At 53.1% G+C, this 14,162-nt stretch overlaps 1 protein-coding gene across 3 annotated transcripts in view; it reads right to left on the bottom strand.

The window, feature by feature from the left end:
• The window catches only part of ERICH1 (glutamate rich 1), a 107,595-nt gene that overhangs the window by 66,298 nt on the left and 27,135 nt on the right, over positions 1-14,162 (bottom strand). For all 3 annotated transcript variants that reach the window (XM_050800201.1, XM_050800202.1, XM_050800203.1), the window contains exon 3: positions 5,621-5,755. In XM_050800201.1, coding sequence (XP_050656158.1) covers positions 5,621-5,755 — 135 coding nt within the window. The remainder of the gene's footprint in view (positions 1-5,620; positions 5,756-14,162) is intronic.

Here is a 14,162-nt window from a genome sequence, read left to right as displayed (position 1 = left end):
ACAGAATCTGAGTCAATGCCTCAAACACCGCTTGTGATTACGAACCGGGGAAATACACTTGCCTTATGGGCTGTTTTTATACAAAATCATTCAACGCAGTTCACCAAATATTGACTTAAGAATTCCACCAGGCGCCAGGCTAAGGCGCCTCAGGGAATAAAAAGCCGGCAATGCTCACGTTTGCACAAGCTTTGCAATAAGCCCAGACGGTCTGGCACAACAAATGCTAAGCGTGTGGGTCGACTATCACCCACTGGGCAGGGAAGGGGCCCGCTAACAGCACGCGCTGAGGGCGCGCAGGGGAGAGGCGGGAACCCCTAGACAGAGGCGGCGGCGCGGGGAGCGCGACTGGAGGGAGGCGGGTCCCTGTGGAGCGCAGCAGGGGGGAGGCGGGTCCCTGTGGAGCGCGGCAGGAGAGAGGCGGCAGCGCAGGAAGCGCCCCGGCGGCCCAGGCGAGGCAGGAGGCGGCGCCCACCCGACCCAGGGCTGAAGTCAGCGGAACCCGGGCCAGTGCCCGCGGCGCCAGGGGGAGCGCGCCAGGCCCGCGGGGCAGCCTCGGGGCGTGGCCAGAGGGACCCGAGCCGAGGCCGGAGCAGGTGGACTTTGGGGCGGCCACGGAGGAATCGGGGTCGAAGTGCGGAGCGGCCCTGGGTGCAGCGGCCCCGCCCCTAGAACTGAGCGCGCGCGGAACCGGCGCAGGCCTCCGAGGCTTCCAGCCGAGACGGGACCCGGGTTTCCCGAGCAGGGTCTGAGGCTCCAAGGACATCCTGGAGGGCGGGAAGGCGCCGAGAGACCCGCCTGGCCCCGATCCCCGACCGCAGGAGGCTCTGAAAAGGCGGGGGAGACGCGGGGCGGCCCGCGGTTAAATTCCTCAGGCACCCCATGCAGTTCCCGGCTGCAAAAACACGCGAGACAGGAGAGGAGCGAGGGTCTGCAACCCAGGTGGGGCAAGGGCGCCTTCAAGGCCGTGGCGAGCGGGGCGCAGGACGCGGCGAGGCTCCTGAGCCGTCCACGCACGTTTCCCCGACGTTCTCGCAGAACCCGCAAAGCAGGACCCCGGCCCCAGCTCCAACCCGCGCACCTCCGACCCCCTCTCCCCCGCCCCACCCGTCCACTTCGGTCCCGCCCCTCGGCCACGCCCTCCGGTCCCGCCCTCTCCCCCTCCCCCCCAACCTCGGTCGTGCCCCCGGCCCCTCCGCAGGCGCACACGCTCGCTTCCCTCTGGGCTTCCTTAGCGCTGCGCCCATTCTGTAGGTCAGGCTCACATAGGAGCCCCCCCAGGTAGGATCAGCTTCTACAGCGCCCTCCTGGAGCTCCTCCTAGTCTTAGGGCCTGAGCACACCGCCCAACAAAAGCGTTTAAAAAGCATTTGATACAGTGAATTACTTGGTAAACCCTGATTACTCAGTGTACTTCCAAAAAGGAAAAAATGTAGCTCAGAAAACAAGCCCTGTTATTATTAACTTAATCTAAGAAGAATGAGTTAAGCAGCTGAGAAGTGGGGAAAAGTGGTAACTACCAGAAAATGGAGGTCAAGGGAAACAACTGCTACTGAATAAAAACAATGAACAGCTGAAATCTGGGCTTCCTGGCAGCCAAAGCAAAAAGGGTATCCATGGGAAATCACTCTCTTATCCAACAAGAAGTATACGAGTTCATAAGAACAAAACGTTTTTCTGGCGCTGAACTTTAAAGGGAGTACCTTTCACCTGGATTTCTACAGAACTGCTAGTGACTGCACAGTGAATGGGGAACAAGATTTTAAAGGACAGTTTTACAAAAACAAGGAAAGAAGGCCAACACTCTCCATGTCTTTCGATTAATCTGCAATAAAAGATGAATATAAAAAGTGAAACTCCAAGATGATATTTTCCCAGAGAGGTAGACTCATATAAACTAGGTGAAGAGCTCACGAATGATTTTTTTTTTTTTTGAGACGGAGTCTCACTCTGTTGCCCAGGCTGGAGTGCAGTGGTGTGATCTCAGCTCACCATGGCCTCCGCCTCCCCAGTTCAAGCAATTCTCATGCCTCAGCCTCTCAAGTAGTTGGGATTACAGGTACGTGCCACCACACCTGGCTAATTTTTGTATTTTTAGTAGAGACAGGGTTTCGCCATGTTAGCCAGGCTGTTCTCAAACTCCTGACCTCAGGTGATCCGCCCACCTTGGCCTCCCAAAGTGCTGGGATTACAGGCGTGACCCACTGTGCCTGGCCTCACGTATGATCCTGACTGGATGTAAGGCAAGCATTTCCAAAACCTAATGGACTGATCAATTCCTGTGTTCCCTGAATGAGGCTCTGAGATGCTGGTGGTGCCCCCACACCCCTTGTCTCCTCCTGGAGGTGTCTGGCAGGAGCGAGAAGGTGCACCACCATGGAAGTTGCCAGCCACTGTGAGCCACTGGAAAACCCAGGGAAGAGAGGCATGTTGGGGGCACTGTAGACATTTTCTTCTAAAAGTTACCTGGCTGGACTTGTTTCCAGCACAGTGGCATAGGGACACACTCTCATGCCGCTGGGAAGGTAACCAGTGTCCCCACAGTGGTCAGCTGGGCCCAGAGTCCTGCCGTCCCCACAGTGGTCAGCTGGGCCCCGAGTCCTGTAATGCGGTCTACACAGGAGAAGACGGACGTGAGGGATATTTTGAGGACAACGTGCTTACCCCAGCTGCCCGGAGGAATGTTCACATCATTGTATTTAATAGACTCTGTAACTTCAGGTAGGGCAGTGTTCCTATGACACGCAAGGACCACGAGCAGAAGAGTGTCCTGCCAGATAAGTGAGTTCACCTGCTAAATGCGGCTGTGTAGCATTTTCCATGGAGAATCTGCCAAAAAGGACAGCTTTCTTCTGGCATAATCTATAGTGGGTTGTTCTGTCACTGACAGGCCAGGGGCTCACCAGCTTTGGGAGAGCAAGACACAACCCCACAGCAACAAGAGAAGGAGTATGTGCATGTTTCTGTCTAGAGCCGAGACCCATCAACCCAGGTGGGAGAGGTCCCAGAACCACATCCAACACAACACCACTCAAGACTTCCCACAGCCCGTCTCCTTCCACCTGTTCCTGACGAGCTGTGAGCCCAAAAGCACCCAGAGTCTGTGCTTGTCACATTCAGAGATTACCCACAGAACACAGACAAGACAGAGACAAACGGCTGGTACTTGGGTCTTCCTGTGCTGGCTTCTGGGCACAGGCCTGCCTGTCTTCATAACAAATACACACAGGCCCTAACTGATATGGTTAATGAGCACTAAATCTCCACTTATCACAAGGCAGTGGCCAGGTACCCAGGACAAGACCAAGGGCAGGGCCTCAGCCTGACGGAACCGGGACCGGCAGACCAGAGACCAGGGGCAGGGCCTCAGCCTGACGGAACCGGGACCGGGACCGGCAGACCCGAGACCAGGGGCAGGGCCTCAGCCTGACGGAACCGGGACCGGCAGACCCGAGACCAGGGGCAGGGCCTCAGCCTGACGGAACCGGGACCGGCAGACCCGAGACCAGGGGCAGGGCCTCAGCCTGACGGAACCGGGACCGGCAGACCCGAGACCAGGGGCAGGGCCTCAGTCTGACGGAACCGGGACCGGCAGACCTGAGACCAGGGGCAGGGCCTCAGCCTGATGGAACCGGGACTGGCAGACCCAAAGGCGCAGCAAGTGCTACTGCGGGGGTCCAGACGGCCTTTGGGAGGATGGACACTAAGTCTCAGAGGCCAGGCAGCCAGGAGGGGCCAGGCTGAGGGCTAAGCACCAGGTGTGACACCCATGCCTGGGTGACAGGGCCATGGGCAGCCGATCCAAGCCGCTGCAGGGCCGCCCGGCACAGGGCAGGGCTGCTCAAGGTCCTGAGTGCGAATGCCCAGAGGGCCCAGTGCCAGGCACAGCAAAGGCAAAAACAAACAGCACTTGCCTCTGCAGCTTCCTGGGAGTTGAGGTGTGGGCCCCACCTGTTCAAAATGAAAGCCAGCGACCTGAGTGCTTCCAACAACGTTGGCCATTGCTTTCCCAGCTCCAGTTCTCACCTCTGTGCTTAAAACCGCAACAGAAAAAGCTCAAAGGCTCTTGCTTCTTGTGTGCCGTGTTCCCACATTGACCTCGGAGGGTCAGAGACAGAGGGGTCCTGTCCTTGCTTCTCCCGGCCTCTGGCTCCTGAAGGCCCTGGAGGCTCCATCAGCTCCGCAGCTGCAAGGCTGTGCTTGGGGCTTGCTCTGGCCATTTTCTCTTTCATTTTGAAGAACAAAGGTAGGAAACACGATTACAGGGTGGGCATTGCTGCCTTTTACCCAACTTTACCATTTCAAGTCACTGGCACCAGGCCATCCTGACAGCCTGCCTGGAGGAGGTGGCAAGGGGGCCCGGGCAACAGGAAAGGAGTAACTCCTCAAGGGCTCCTGGACACACGTCCTCAAGAAGCAGCTTGTGAAGAGGAATGCCTGCCTACCTGGTGCAAGTATCTTTCCACTTCCTGTAAGAACACTGGCTAGCCCGGTCCTGACACAGCCTGTCTGGGAAGCAGTGATGGCTCATGGCCAAGTCAGCCTTCTACGCTGGGGTCCAGCACAGGTCTGCCCTGGGAACATGAGCAGCATGGACAACGGGGTACAGCAGGGCGTGAAAGCCAGCCGCGGACAACAGGAAGGGCGTGAGCGAAGGCCGACGCGCTTCCTTCTTGAACAGATTAAGTACACAATGAAGCATATTCACCCAGAGTATTTATCTTCATAAGAACATAATTAAATTTTCTAGTTAAATAATCTATTTATCTAATAATTGTGTTTCAAAGATTTTCAACAGGGCTTGAAAGGATGAATCCATTATTCCCTAGTTATCTCATTTTTGTTTGGATGGTTTCTGATCTTTTAGGAAGCCAGAAAGACAAAAGCAGTCAAAAACCATATTTTGTTGACATTCAAATTAATTAATGTTTGTAGTACAGAGTTTCTTAGTTTATATATTGCTACAAATCATCTAGGTACAACTTTTATTTGAAAATCCTAAATTCCTCTTGTGCACCTTAAAAAAGATCAACGTAAAGCGAAAAGAACCATATCCCTCTTAAGGTAAAAAGTATCTGGGCAACTCCAGCTTTTCCATGCTCAACAGTAAACTGTATTAAGAGAATATTGTATGTTCTTTCATTCATACGACATGCAACAACAGCAACTATAATGATTTTTTCCAAAAGAGATTCGAAATAAGTTATTTCCTTGATTACAAATTTGATGTACAATCTCAGAAATTTTGAGAAACTTGGAAATTCAAGAAAATAATGTTTTACTAAACCAAGACAAGTACTGTTAACAATTATTTAATGGCATTTAATATGTATTTAGTTCCAGAGTACTCCTAAAGCATTAACAAACATGGGCTATAGTCATATTCCCACTTTCAATCTCCCCCATATGAAGTCTTTTTTCCTGTCATTACAAGTTTTTAAGCATCACTTTTAATGGCTATAGAATACATACGTACACCATGTGGTTCACTATACAGTGTAAGAACATGCTCACCTACCCCCCAGGTATAAACTTAGATAAAGGTATTACAATACTTCAAAACTGGGAAATAAGAGCTTATCTGCAAAGATGTCCACCTTTCCTCCCACCCAGCATTTTACCTTCTGTGTCGTCCCCGCTGGAGGCGTGCTCGGGGCTCCCACAGCTGCTGGGCTCGGGCCAACAGGGGACATAGCCCTCGGGAGGCCCACTGGCGGTGTACAGCCGTCTGGCAGTCGGGGTCTCAGAGCTAGCGTCTGCAACACAGGAGGAAAACAGCAGGAACTGGTAAATATCACAAAACGCAGTCATACATTTATTTGCCTTGATTACATCATCATTGTTTCTCTAAATTCATTCAAGATGTGAAATCAAATAGCTCAATAAAACCTAACCACTGTCATAAATACTGATTTTAATATGTCAAGTATTGTGCCAGAAAAGCAAGTCAGCTACACATCCAGCCAAGAAAAAGGAACTGTCCATGATTATTTGAATTCACATTAAATTACTTATCATGTAATACATAATAAGTTTTGTAATACAATACAAAAACATAACTAATTCATGAGCATCGCACGACACACCCTTTATCATCACACCAGGAGTCCCTGGGGATTTTAGTGCACAGACTTCTGGGTCTTTTTCTCCACACGTGCTAACAACATGTATACACTGTGGCTGTGTGCACACATAGACACACACACAACAGACACACAAACATCCAGAAAACAGAGACAACACACACAGATACACACACAGAGACAACAGAGGCAGCACACAGATACACACAACAGACACACATGTGCAGACACATCAACATCCAAAACACACACACAGAGATAAACACACACACACAGATACACACACAAATACACGGACAACTCACACAGGCACACAGACACAGAGACAACATACACAGCCACACACACAGATATAGACCACACACAGGGACAACAAACAGACACAGACATGTACAGAGACACAGAGAGATACACAAATACACAAGCACACACACACATACATCTTCACGGGATCGTGTCACACACTTTATTATTATACACTCGTATAAGTTATACATTTGTATCTTACATGTATAACATCATTTAGAGTGAATACAGCATGTTAAAATGACATATTGCAACTTAAATCTGCATACTTTTAATGGCTACATCATATCCCATGCGATGGAATTATAACCAGGACTTCACCACTTTCCTCAATGGCCACGTGGAGCTGACCAGAGGTCGCCACTGCAGACAGCTGCTGGGACCTCCCTGCTGTGTGCCCCTCTACCAGAGGTCATCACCACCGTGGACGGCTGCTGGGACCTCCCTGCTGTGTGCCCCTCTGCGTACGTGGCTGTTTGGTTCCTGCACAGGGATCTGCTGGTTTAGGGGCAGGTGCTTTTGCCGGCTTTTCACGCACACTGTCTGGAAGGCAGCAGGGCCACTTCCTCTCAAACTGTTGGACACTAGGCAGCCTCTGTCGGTTTAGTCTTCCTTTTTTCATGCAGAATATGGCAGTGACGCTCTTGCAGGTGACAAACACAAGTGGACATCCCAGCTGGGCTTTCACCAAATGATGTGCATTTGATTTTGAAAACAACAATGACAGCTATTGAGCAAAATCACTAACACATATAATAGAATGTAACTGTAAAAACCTTGAAGCCTTTTCAGGTTCCACTGTTGTTAACATGCTTTGCTGTCTTGAAGGCAGGGCGCCAGAATCCTAGTTCTTAAACTAATCGGATTCACCGCAGCTGATTAATTCCTATGTCATTCCCTGCCAGAGCCAAGGGCGGATGGAGATGGCTTCTAAGTACACTGTCCCCTATTGGGTAAATCAACATTTGATCATTTGTCACAGAATATTTTTGGAAGCTTTTAATCAGCTAAATCTTTCTAAATAAGAAAGTTAAACAGAACTTAGAAATGTCACTGTTCACTTAATCATTAGGATGGACACGGGAGGGATCAGGGAACACTCAATGACTCACGCAGAGAAAACAAGAAAACAAGGACATGGCTAAGAGGATGGGTCCAAAATGTACCGTGCCAGGGAGACGGTTCCGGTCTGTGGGTGACCGCGGGCCGGGCTGCGCTTCTAAGCCGTAAGTGGCACCTCCTGCCACAGTCACAGGCACCAGGCAGACAGGAGCACCACGAGGGGCCTCAAGGCTGGCCCGTCTGTGAATCACGGTGACCTTATAATCCATAATACCTTCTGGTTCTGACGTTTGATATTCTTTCGGGTAACCTATGGTTTACTGTGAGGACATTTGTGCCTTGCACAAGTTGGATGTTACACGTCTTGATCAGGTGTAAGGAAGAGACTGGTTACACTTTATGGGGTGGGCGACAGCGAGAAGATTCCCCGTCCCATCGTCTCCGCCACCGGACGCACAGAGAACGCAGCATCTGTGAGGCATAGCTCCCCCGGACCTGGCATCTAAGAGTCAGGTCAGAGAGGGGCAGGCAGAACCCCACCTCCCTGCTGGACAAGTCACAGGCACCAGCATCCCTCAGGAAAGGCAGAGGAGTGTGGTGGCTCAGAGCCCGGGGTGACAGGCGGTTGGGTGTCCTGCGGGTTCCACCAGCGTCACCCCTTCGCAGGTGTCATTGAACCTGGCTCCTTTCTTCCCGTCATGTTCTCTTCGGCTCCTCTGGGCTGCTCCTGGCAGCCATCAGTTATGGAGGGGCTCATGGCCAGCCCCTGGCCCACTTTAGGTGACCGCCGGGTACCACCCAGCCCTGTGCGGAAGAGACCCTCATCTGTTCCCTCCTGGCTCTCCCACCATCTTTCAAAGCTCCTCCTCCCTCTCCCCACAGCCCTTGCCTTTGCTTCACCAGGAAAATGAAGAAATCAGAGAAGACTGCCACGGACACCTGCCCACCACGCTGGCTATGAGCAGAGCCCACATCTGACACAGATCCTTACGCCGCGCACCTGGCAGAGGCCAGCCATCCTGCCTCTGAGAGCGCGGCAGCTCCCACCTCCCTCCCTCTCCTTCCTCCCCATCAGCCTGCGCCTGTGCTCTTTCCTCTCACCCTCCCTCCCTCTCCTTCCTCCCCATCAGCCTGCGCCTGTGCTCTTTCCTCTCCTCCCTCTCCTTCCTCCCCATCAGCCTGCGCCTGTGCTCTTTCCTCTCACCCTCCCTCCCTCTCCTTCCTCCCCATCAGCCTGTGCCTGTGCTTGTTCCTCTCACCCTCTCTCCCTCTCTTTCCTCCCCATCAGCCTGCACCTGTGCTCTTTCCTTTCACCCTCCACTCGTCTCCTTCCTTTTGGAGACCTCCGTGGGGCTCTCCTGTCCTCACCGTGACTTCCCTCCCAGGAGGCAGCTGGCGTTACCTTGCTGCATGTGCTAGCAGGGCTCTCTGTGTATAGACAGATGCACACATATTGTTCTTTCCTCTGTCTTTTAAATGAATTCAGCAGCGAACTCTCACGGCCTCTTGCTTCTTCACCCATGGCCTGTCTTGGTGCTGAGGCTCCCATCCCTCCTGACAGCTGTGAATGGCCCCAGGGGACGAGGCGGACACCACTCACTCTCCAGCCTCCTGCTGGCGCAGGCGCAGGCTCGGCCTTGTCTCTTCTCTGAACAGCGATGGAGAAGCCCGTGCAGCGCTGGCCACACACAGGCCAACTGAATCAGCAAGAAAAAGTGCTGGAGGCAAAACCAGGGCCCACGGTGCCTCCTGCTGCATGCCCACACCTCGGGGTGCCTGGAGAGAAGCTTGGCTCAGACTCCCAGTGACAGGCCTGCAGGTGCCCAGCCCCAGGCGACCCCTCCTCCTGCCTCCCTTGTCAAATCATCCCCTCGCCTGGCACGGAGCCAGAGGTCTGAGGGCGGGTGAGGGGTCAGGGCAGGTTCTACCAGCTCTTTGCCATTTTGGTCTCCCTGCCCCCACCCACCCCGCGCAGCCCTTGTGGAAGCCACACGGTGCCCACCCCCTCCTGCCACCCTCCGCCACCCACACAGGCGCCCTCTCAGGAGAGGAACTTCAGCAGTCAGCACAGCAGGTTTTCCCTGAGCAGATTCAGGACATGCAGCAGCAGCACGTGGGTCTGAGAGACAGAGCAGAGTGGGTGACGGGTGTGGGGTGACCTAGGCTTGAGCCCCTGGGAGAGGCCGTCCCCGAGATAAGGAGTGTAGGGACCAGGAGCTTTGTTTTGGGGAATAAGGCAGCTGCCTGATGGGCTACAAGGGACAAAAATCCCTGCGTTTGGAGTTGGGCCCAGGTTGGAGAGCTCACGGGGGCCACAGACATGTGCACTTGTGACACAGGAGCCATCGGACCTGGGAGTGGGTGTGGACAGGAGTCGGAGGCATGAGCTCTGGGTCCCTCCACGTGCAGGGGTTGTGGATATGAGTCAACTTAACATGCAGAAGGGAATTATTCAGCCAAAGACAGAACACTTTAATATTTTAATGCATCATATAAACTACCCTAAGAAAGGCCATCCTAAATCATATTCCTTTTTTTTAACTTTTGAGATGGAGTCTCGCTCTGTTGCCCAGGCTGGAGTGTAGTGGCTCGATCTCAGCTCACTGCAACTTCTGCCTCCCGGGTTCAAGCGATTCTCATTCCTCAGCCTCCCGAGTACCTGGGACTACAGGTGCACCACCATACCCAGATAATTTTTGTAGAGACGGGGTTTTGCCATGAACTCCTGACCTCAAATGATCCTCCTGCCTCAGCCTCAAGTGCTGGGATTACGGGTGTGAGCCGCCACGTCCGGCCCTGAATTACATTTCTGTCAGCAATTGATGAGTATCCATTTTCGTGAATTCTCGATGACAAGGTGGTCATTGAAAAAGTACACACTTTTGAAAAATATTTTTAAAAAGTATTTTAGAGTCGGGGTGTCACTCTGCGGCACAGGCTAGAAGCAGTGGCGTGGTTAGGGCTCGCCGTCTCCCTGAGCCCCTGGGCTCAAGCAATCCTCCCTCCTTGGCCTCCTAAAGTGCTAGGATTACAGGCCTGAGCCACTGTGTTTGGCCTGAAAAATCTTTTGTCCGTTTTGCTGGAAAAAGTGCTGGAGGCAAAACCAGGGCGCATGGTGCACCTCTGTCCTCCTCACATAGGATGCCACCAAGTAGCACTAAGCAGTCTCTGTGGGTTTTTTTTAACCAGGGAGGGTCTCCAGGATCATCTTGCAGGGAAACTGCAAGTGCCAAGCACAGCTGCTGTGCGTGCTCCCAAGTCTCAGCTCAGCCTTAGTGGGAGGCTCAGTTGAGTCCAGGAGCTCAGGCCATGGGTGCCAGGACCATGCCTGGGAAGAGGCACCGCACTCCAGCCTGTGCAACACAGGGAAACCCTATAAAAAAAAACCCAAACCCACTAAATTTCAGCTCAGAAACTCCCCGCGCATTTGGCTCCATTCTACAATATGGTCACAGTTACTCTGAAATGAGATGTGTAAGGTTGGTTATTATCAGGAACGAAAGAAAACGGTATTTCCCACCAGCAAAGATAACTGGCAAAATGCTAAGGCAGGGAGCGCTACCCCGACGAGACGGCTGGACAGAAGAGTGGAGGCCACCCCGATCGCTGTCCTGATGGCCTTCTTCTCTCCTGGTACCACGACATTTCAAGTAATTAGATCTACATCAACTGAAATCAGTGTAAAACCCGAGGACAAGCACCACAATGCTGCCCGGTATCTCTGCCGCACGCGGCACCCAGACCCTCTCCACCTCTCGGGGAGATGGCGACTCACAAAAGCGGGCGTTCTGGAGAAGGAGAGCGGCTTCATTTACCTCCTATTTTCATCATATTTAAACAAGCTCCAGCATCCAAGATCTCAGCACACACGCGAATGCACACACACGAGCAGGTAGACACTCAGACCCACAGAGGCACACAGGCCCGCACACGTGCACAAACCCGCACAGGCACACAGACCCACACGCGCGCACAGACGCGCACACGGGCACAGACCCGCACACGCGCACAGACCTGCAAAAGTGCACAGACCCGCACCCGCGCACAGACCCCCACAGGCGCACAGACCCGCACATGCACACAGATCCAAACATGCGCACAGATCCGCCCACACGCATAGGCCCACACAGGTGCACAGACCCGCACACACGCACAGACCCGCACACGTGCACAGACCCGCACAGGTGCACAGACCAGCACAGGTGTACAGACCTGTACACACACACCCGCACACACGCACAGACCTACACACATGCTCACGCCCGAAAGCTCCACTCAGTCCTCACTACCCTGCTTCCAAGCTACAACTCCTTACAGCTGTTTCCTGGGCCATAAAAGGTTCCACTGCCTCGTGGCTGCTCCGAGAAGGTGCTCAGCCCTGGAGGTCCTGGCCCCATCGGATGGGCTCCTCCGTGCAGATGTGGTTTGCCGTCTTTCACAGACTCTTAACCAGCTAATCACAGTCTTGGTAAAATATTCCTTTATCAGAGGCTTCCACATGGCAGATAATAGGAAAAACTCTCCTAAAAAATACTTAACAATGCCAGATAAAACACAGCAAACCTTCCTTAAATGCACAGCCCAGCTCTCAAGACAAGGGCAATCTGGCCCAAAAATGAAGGAGGAAAAGCAGTGGAGAGGAAGTGCAGGTGCCAGCCACACTGCATGCAGTATCATGGACAATGTGAACTGTCCCCAAACCATCTACCAGTGACACAAATGCTGCGACTTGACCTGATTTTAAAATACACATGGAAAAGCCAAGGGCCAAGAAGGGCAGACCAAGGGCTGAAGAATAATGAGGTGGACAGGTCTGCCCTGCCGGATGGGAGCACGCAGTACCCACGGGTGGGTCTGCCTGCCGGATGGGAGCACGCCGTAGGATGGGAGCATGCTGTACCCCAGAGCAGCTGGGAAGCTGAGGCACAGGCGCGGGCCCGGGACAGAGCCGCTGCCACAGGGGCTGGCCCAGCACAGAGGGCTGAGGAAACTGCAGCCCCAGGTGAGCAGCGCAGAGTCGGACCACCAACTCACACCAGACAACAACTGCAAGGGCAAACACTAACTATGATACGTGTGTTTTTTTGCAAAAAAGTATAAAATATCTTTGCTATTGAGGTAGATTTTAGATAAAGATTTCTTAAAACACAAAAACTATGAAATTAAAGATGAAGTCACATTATATCAACTTCTAAACAATGGAAGACACTGACGTTTTTAAAAATGAAAAGGCAGCCAGGCGCAGTGGCCCACACCTGTAATCCCAGCACTTTGGGAGGCTGAGGTGGGCGGATCAAGAGGTCAGGAGTTCAAGACCAGCCTCACCAACATGGTGAAACCCCGTCTCTACTAAAAATACAAAAATTAGCTGAGCGTGGTGGCAGGTGCCTGAAATCCCAGCTACTCAGGAGGCTGAGGCATGAGAATCGCTTGAACCCAGGAGGCGGAGCTTGCAGTGAGCTGAGATCACACCACTGCACTCCAGCCTGGGCGACAGAGCAGGACTCCGTCTCAAAAAAAAAAAAAAAAAGAAAAGGTAATCCATGAGAGAAGGTGTTTGCTGGGCTTTGGAGCATCTAAAGAACCCCAGAAATTGGTAAGACAAGCCCTGCAGAAACACGGGCAAAGGCAGATGGTCAGGAGGCATGAAAGGCTGTCCAGTTTCGTTAGCTGGGTAACGTGCATTGAATAAGAAACAGAAACCTCACACTTGATTAGTGAGACTGCAAACACCTGGATTAACCGGGCTCTGGAGAAACAAGAACGCCGGGTGAGTCAAGCAGACACACAGTGGCATAGCTGCTTCAAAGACAAGCTGGGAATCTGTCCCTCCATTGAAATGTACAACCAACACCTCTCTAGGCACACACCCCAGGGAAACTCCCCAAGTGCAGACACACGAAGACAGAGAAAGATGCCAGAAACCACAGGAGCAGGCACCTCCCACTTCCAGCCAAGACGGAAAAGACTTGAACAGACACTTAGAAGAAGAAATGCAAATGGACAATAAGCACAATCGAAAGCAAAACATGAAAGAGGCCGGACGGTGCAGTCCGTGCTGCAGGATTCACTCTCACCACACTCAGCACCAGGTTCCGTGACAGCGGACGGTCACGACTCGGCAGGAGGGTTTGCATCTTGTGTAGGAGTAACATTGGTGCTCGCAGCTAACGGCCAAGACCCGCCAAAGTGTACCCTTTCGGCCCGCACAGCCTTGGTGATGGACGCAGAGGGGCAGGGCGGAAGCCAGAAGGCAGGAGCGAGAGCTGGACGCCCAGGGAACCAGGCGGAAGCCTGTCTCAGTCCTTGCTGCTGACAGTAGCAGCGGTGTCCTGCCCAGGCCAGGTACCCCACAGGCCTGGGGTCAGCTGAAGGAGGGCCCAAGAAGCTGCAGAGAGCTGGAGGCCCAGAACTGCCCACAGCACCCAGGCAGGCAGCAAGTCTGCAACAGTGCACGTGAGCTGCGTGAGCTTCCATCCCCAGGAGCTGGAAACTAAAAGGGCTTACGTCCACCTTCCGAGTTTCAGGCAGAAGGGCCTCCCGTGGCCCCCTGTAACCAGGAACATTCGGGGAGGGAACTGTGGGAACCGCAGTTCAGCACAGTCAAGGGGACAGAAATGAACCCATCCTATCTGTTAATGGCACGTCAGTAAGATACAGATGAAGGTGCAGGACAGAACAAATGCACACACCCCACCCTCCTCCCAAGGCC

Source organism: Macaca thibetana, chromosome 8, assembly GCF_024542745.1.
Source record: "Macaca thibetana thibetana isolate TM-01 chromosome 8, ASM2454274v1, whole genome shotgun sequence".
Lineage (NCBI taxonomy): Eukaryota > Metazoa > Chordata > Mammalia > Primates > Cercopithecidae > Macaca > Macaca thibetana.
The sequence above is the reverse complement of the archived record's forward strand: the minus strand, read 5'-3'. Positions and strand labels throughout refer to the sequence as shown.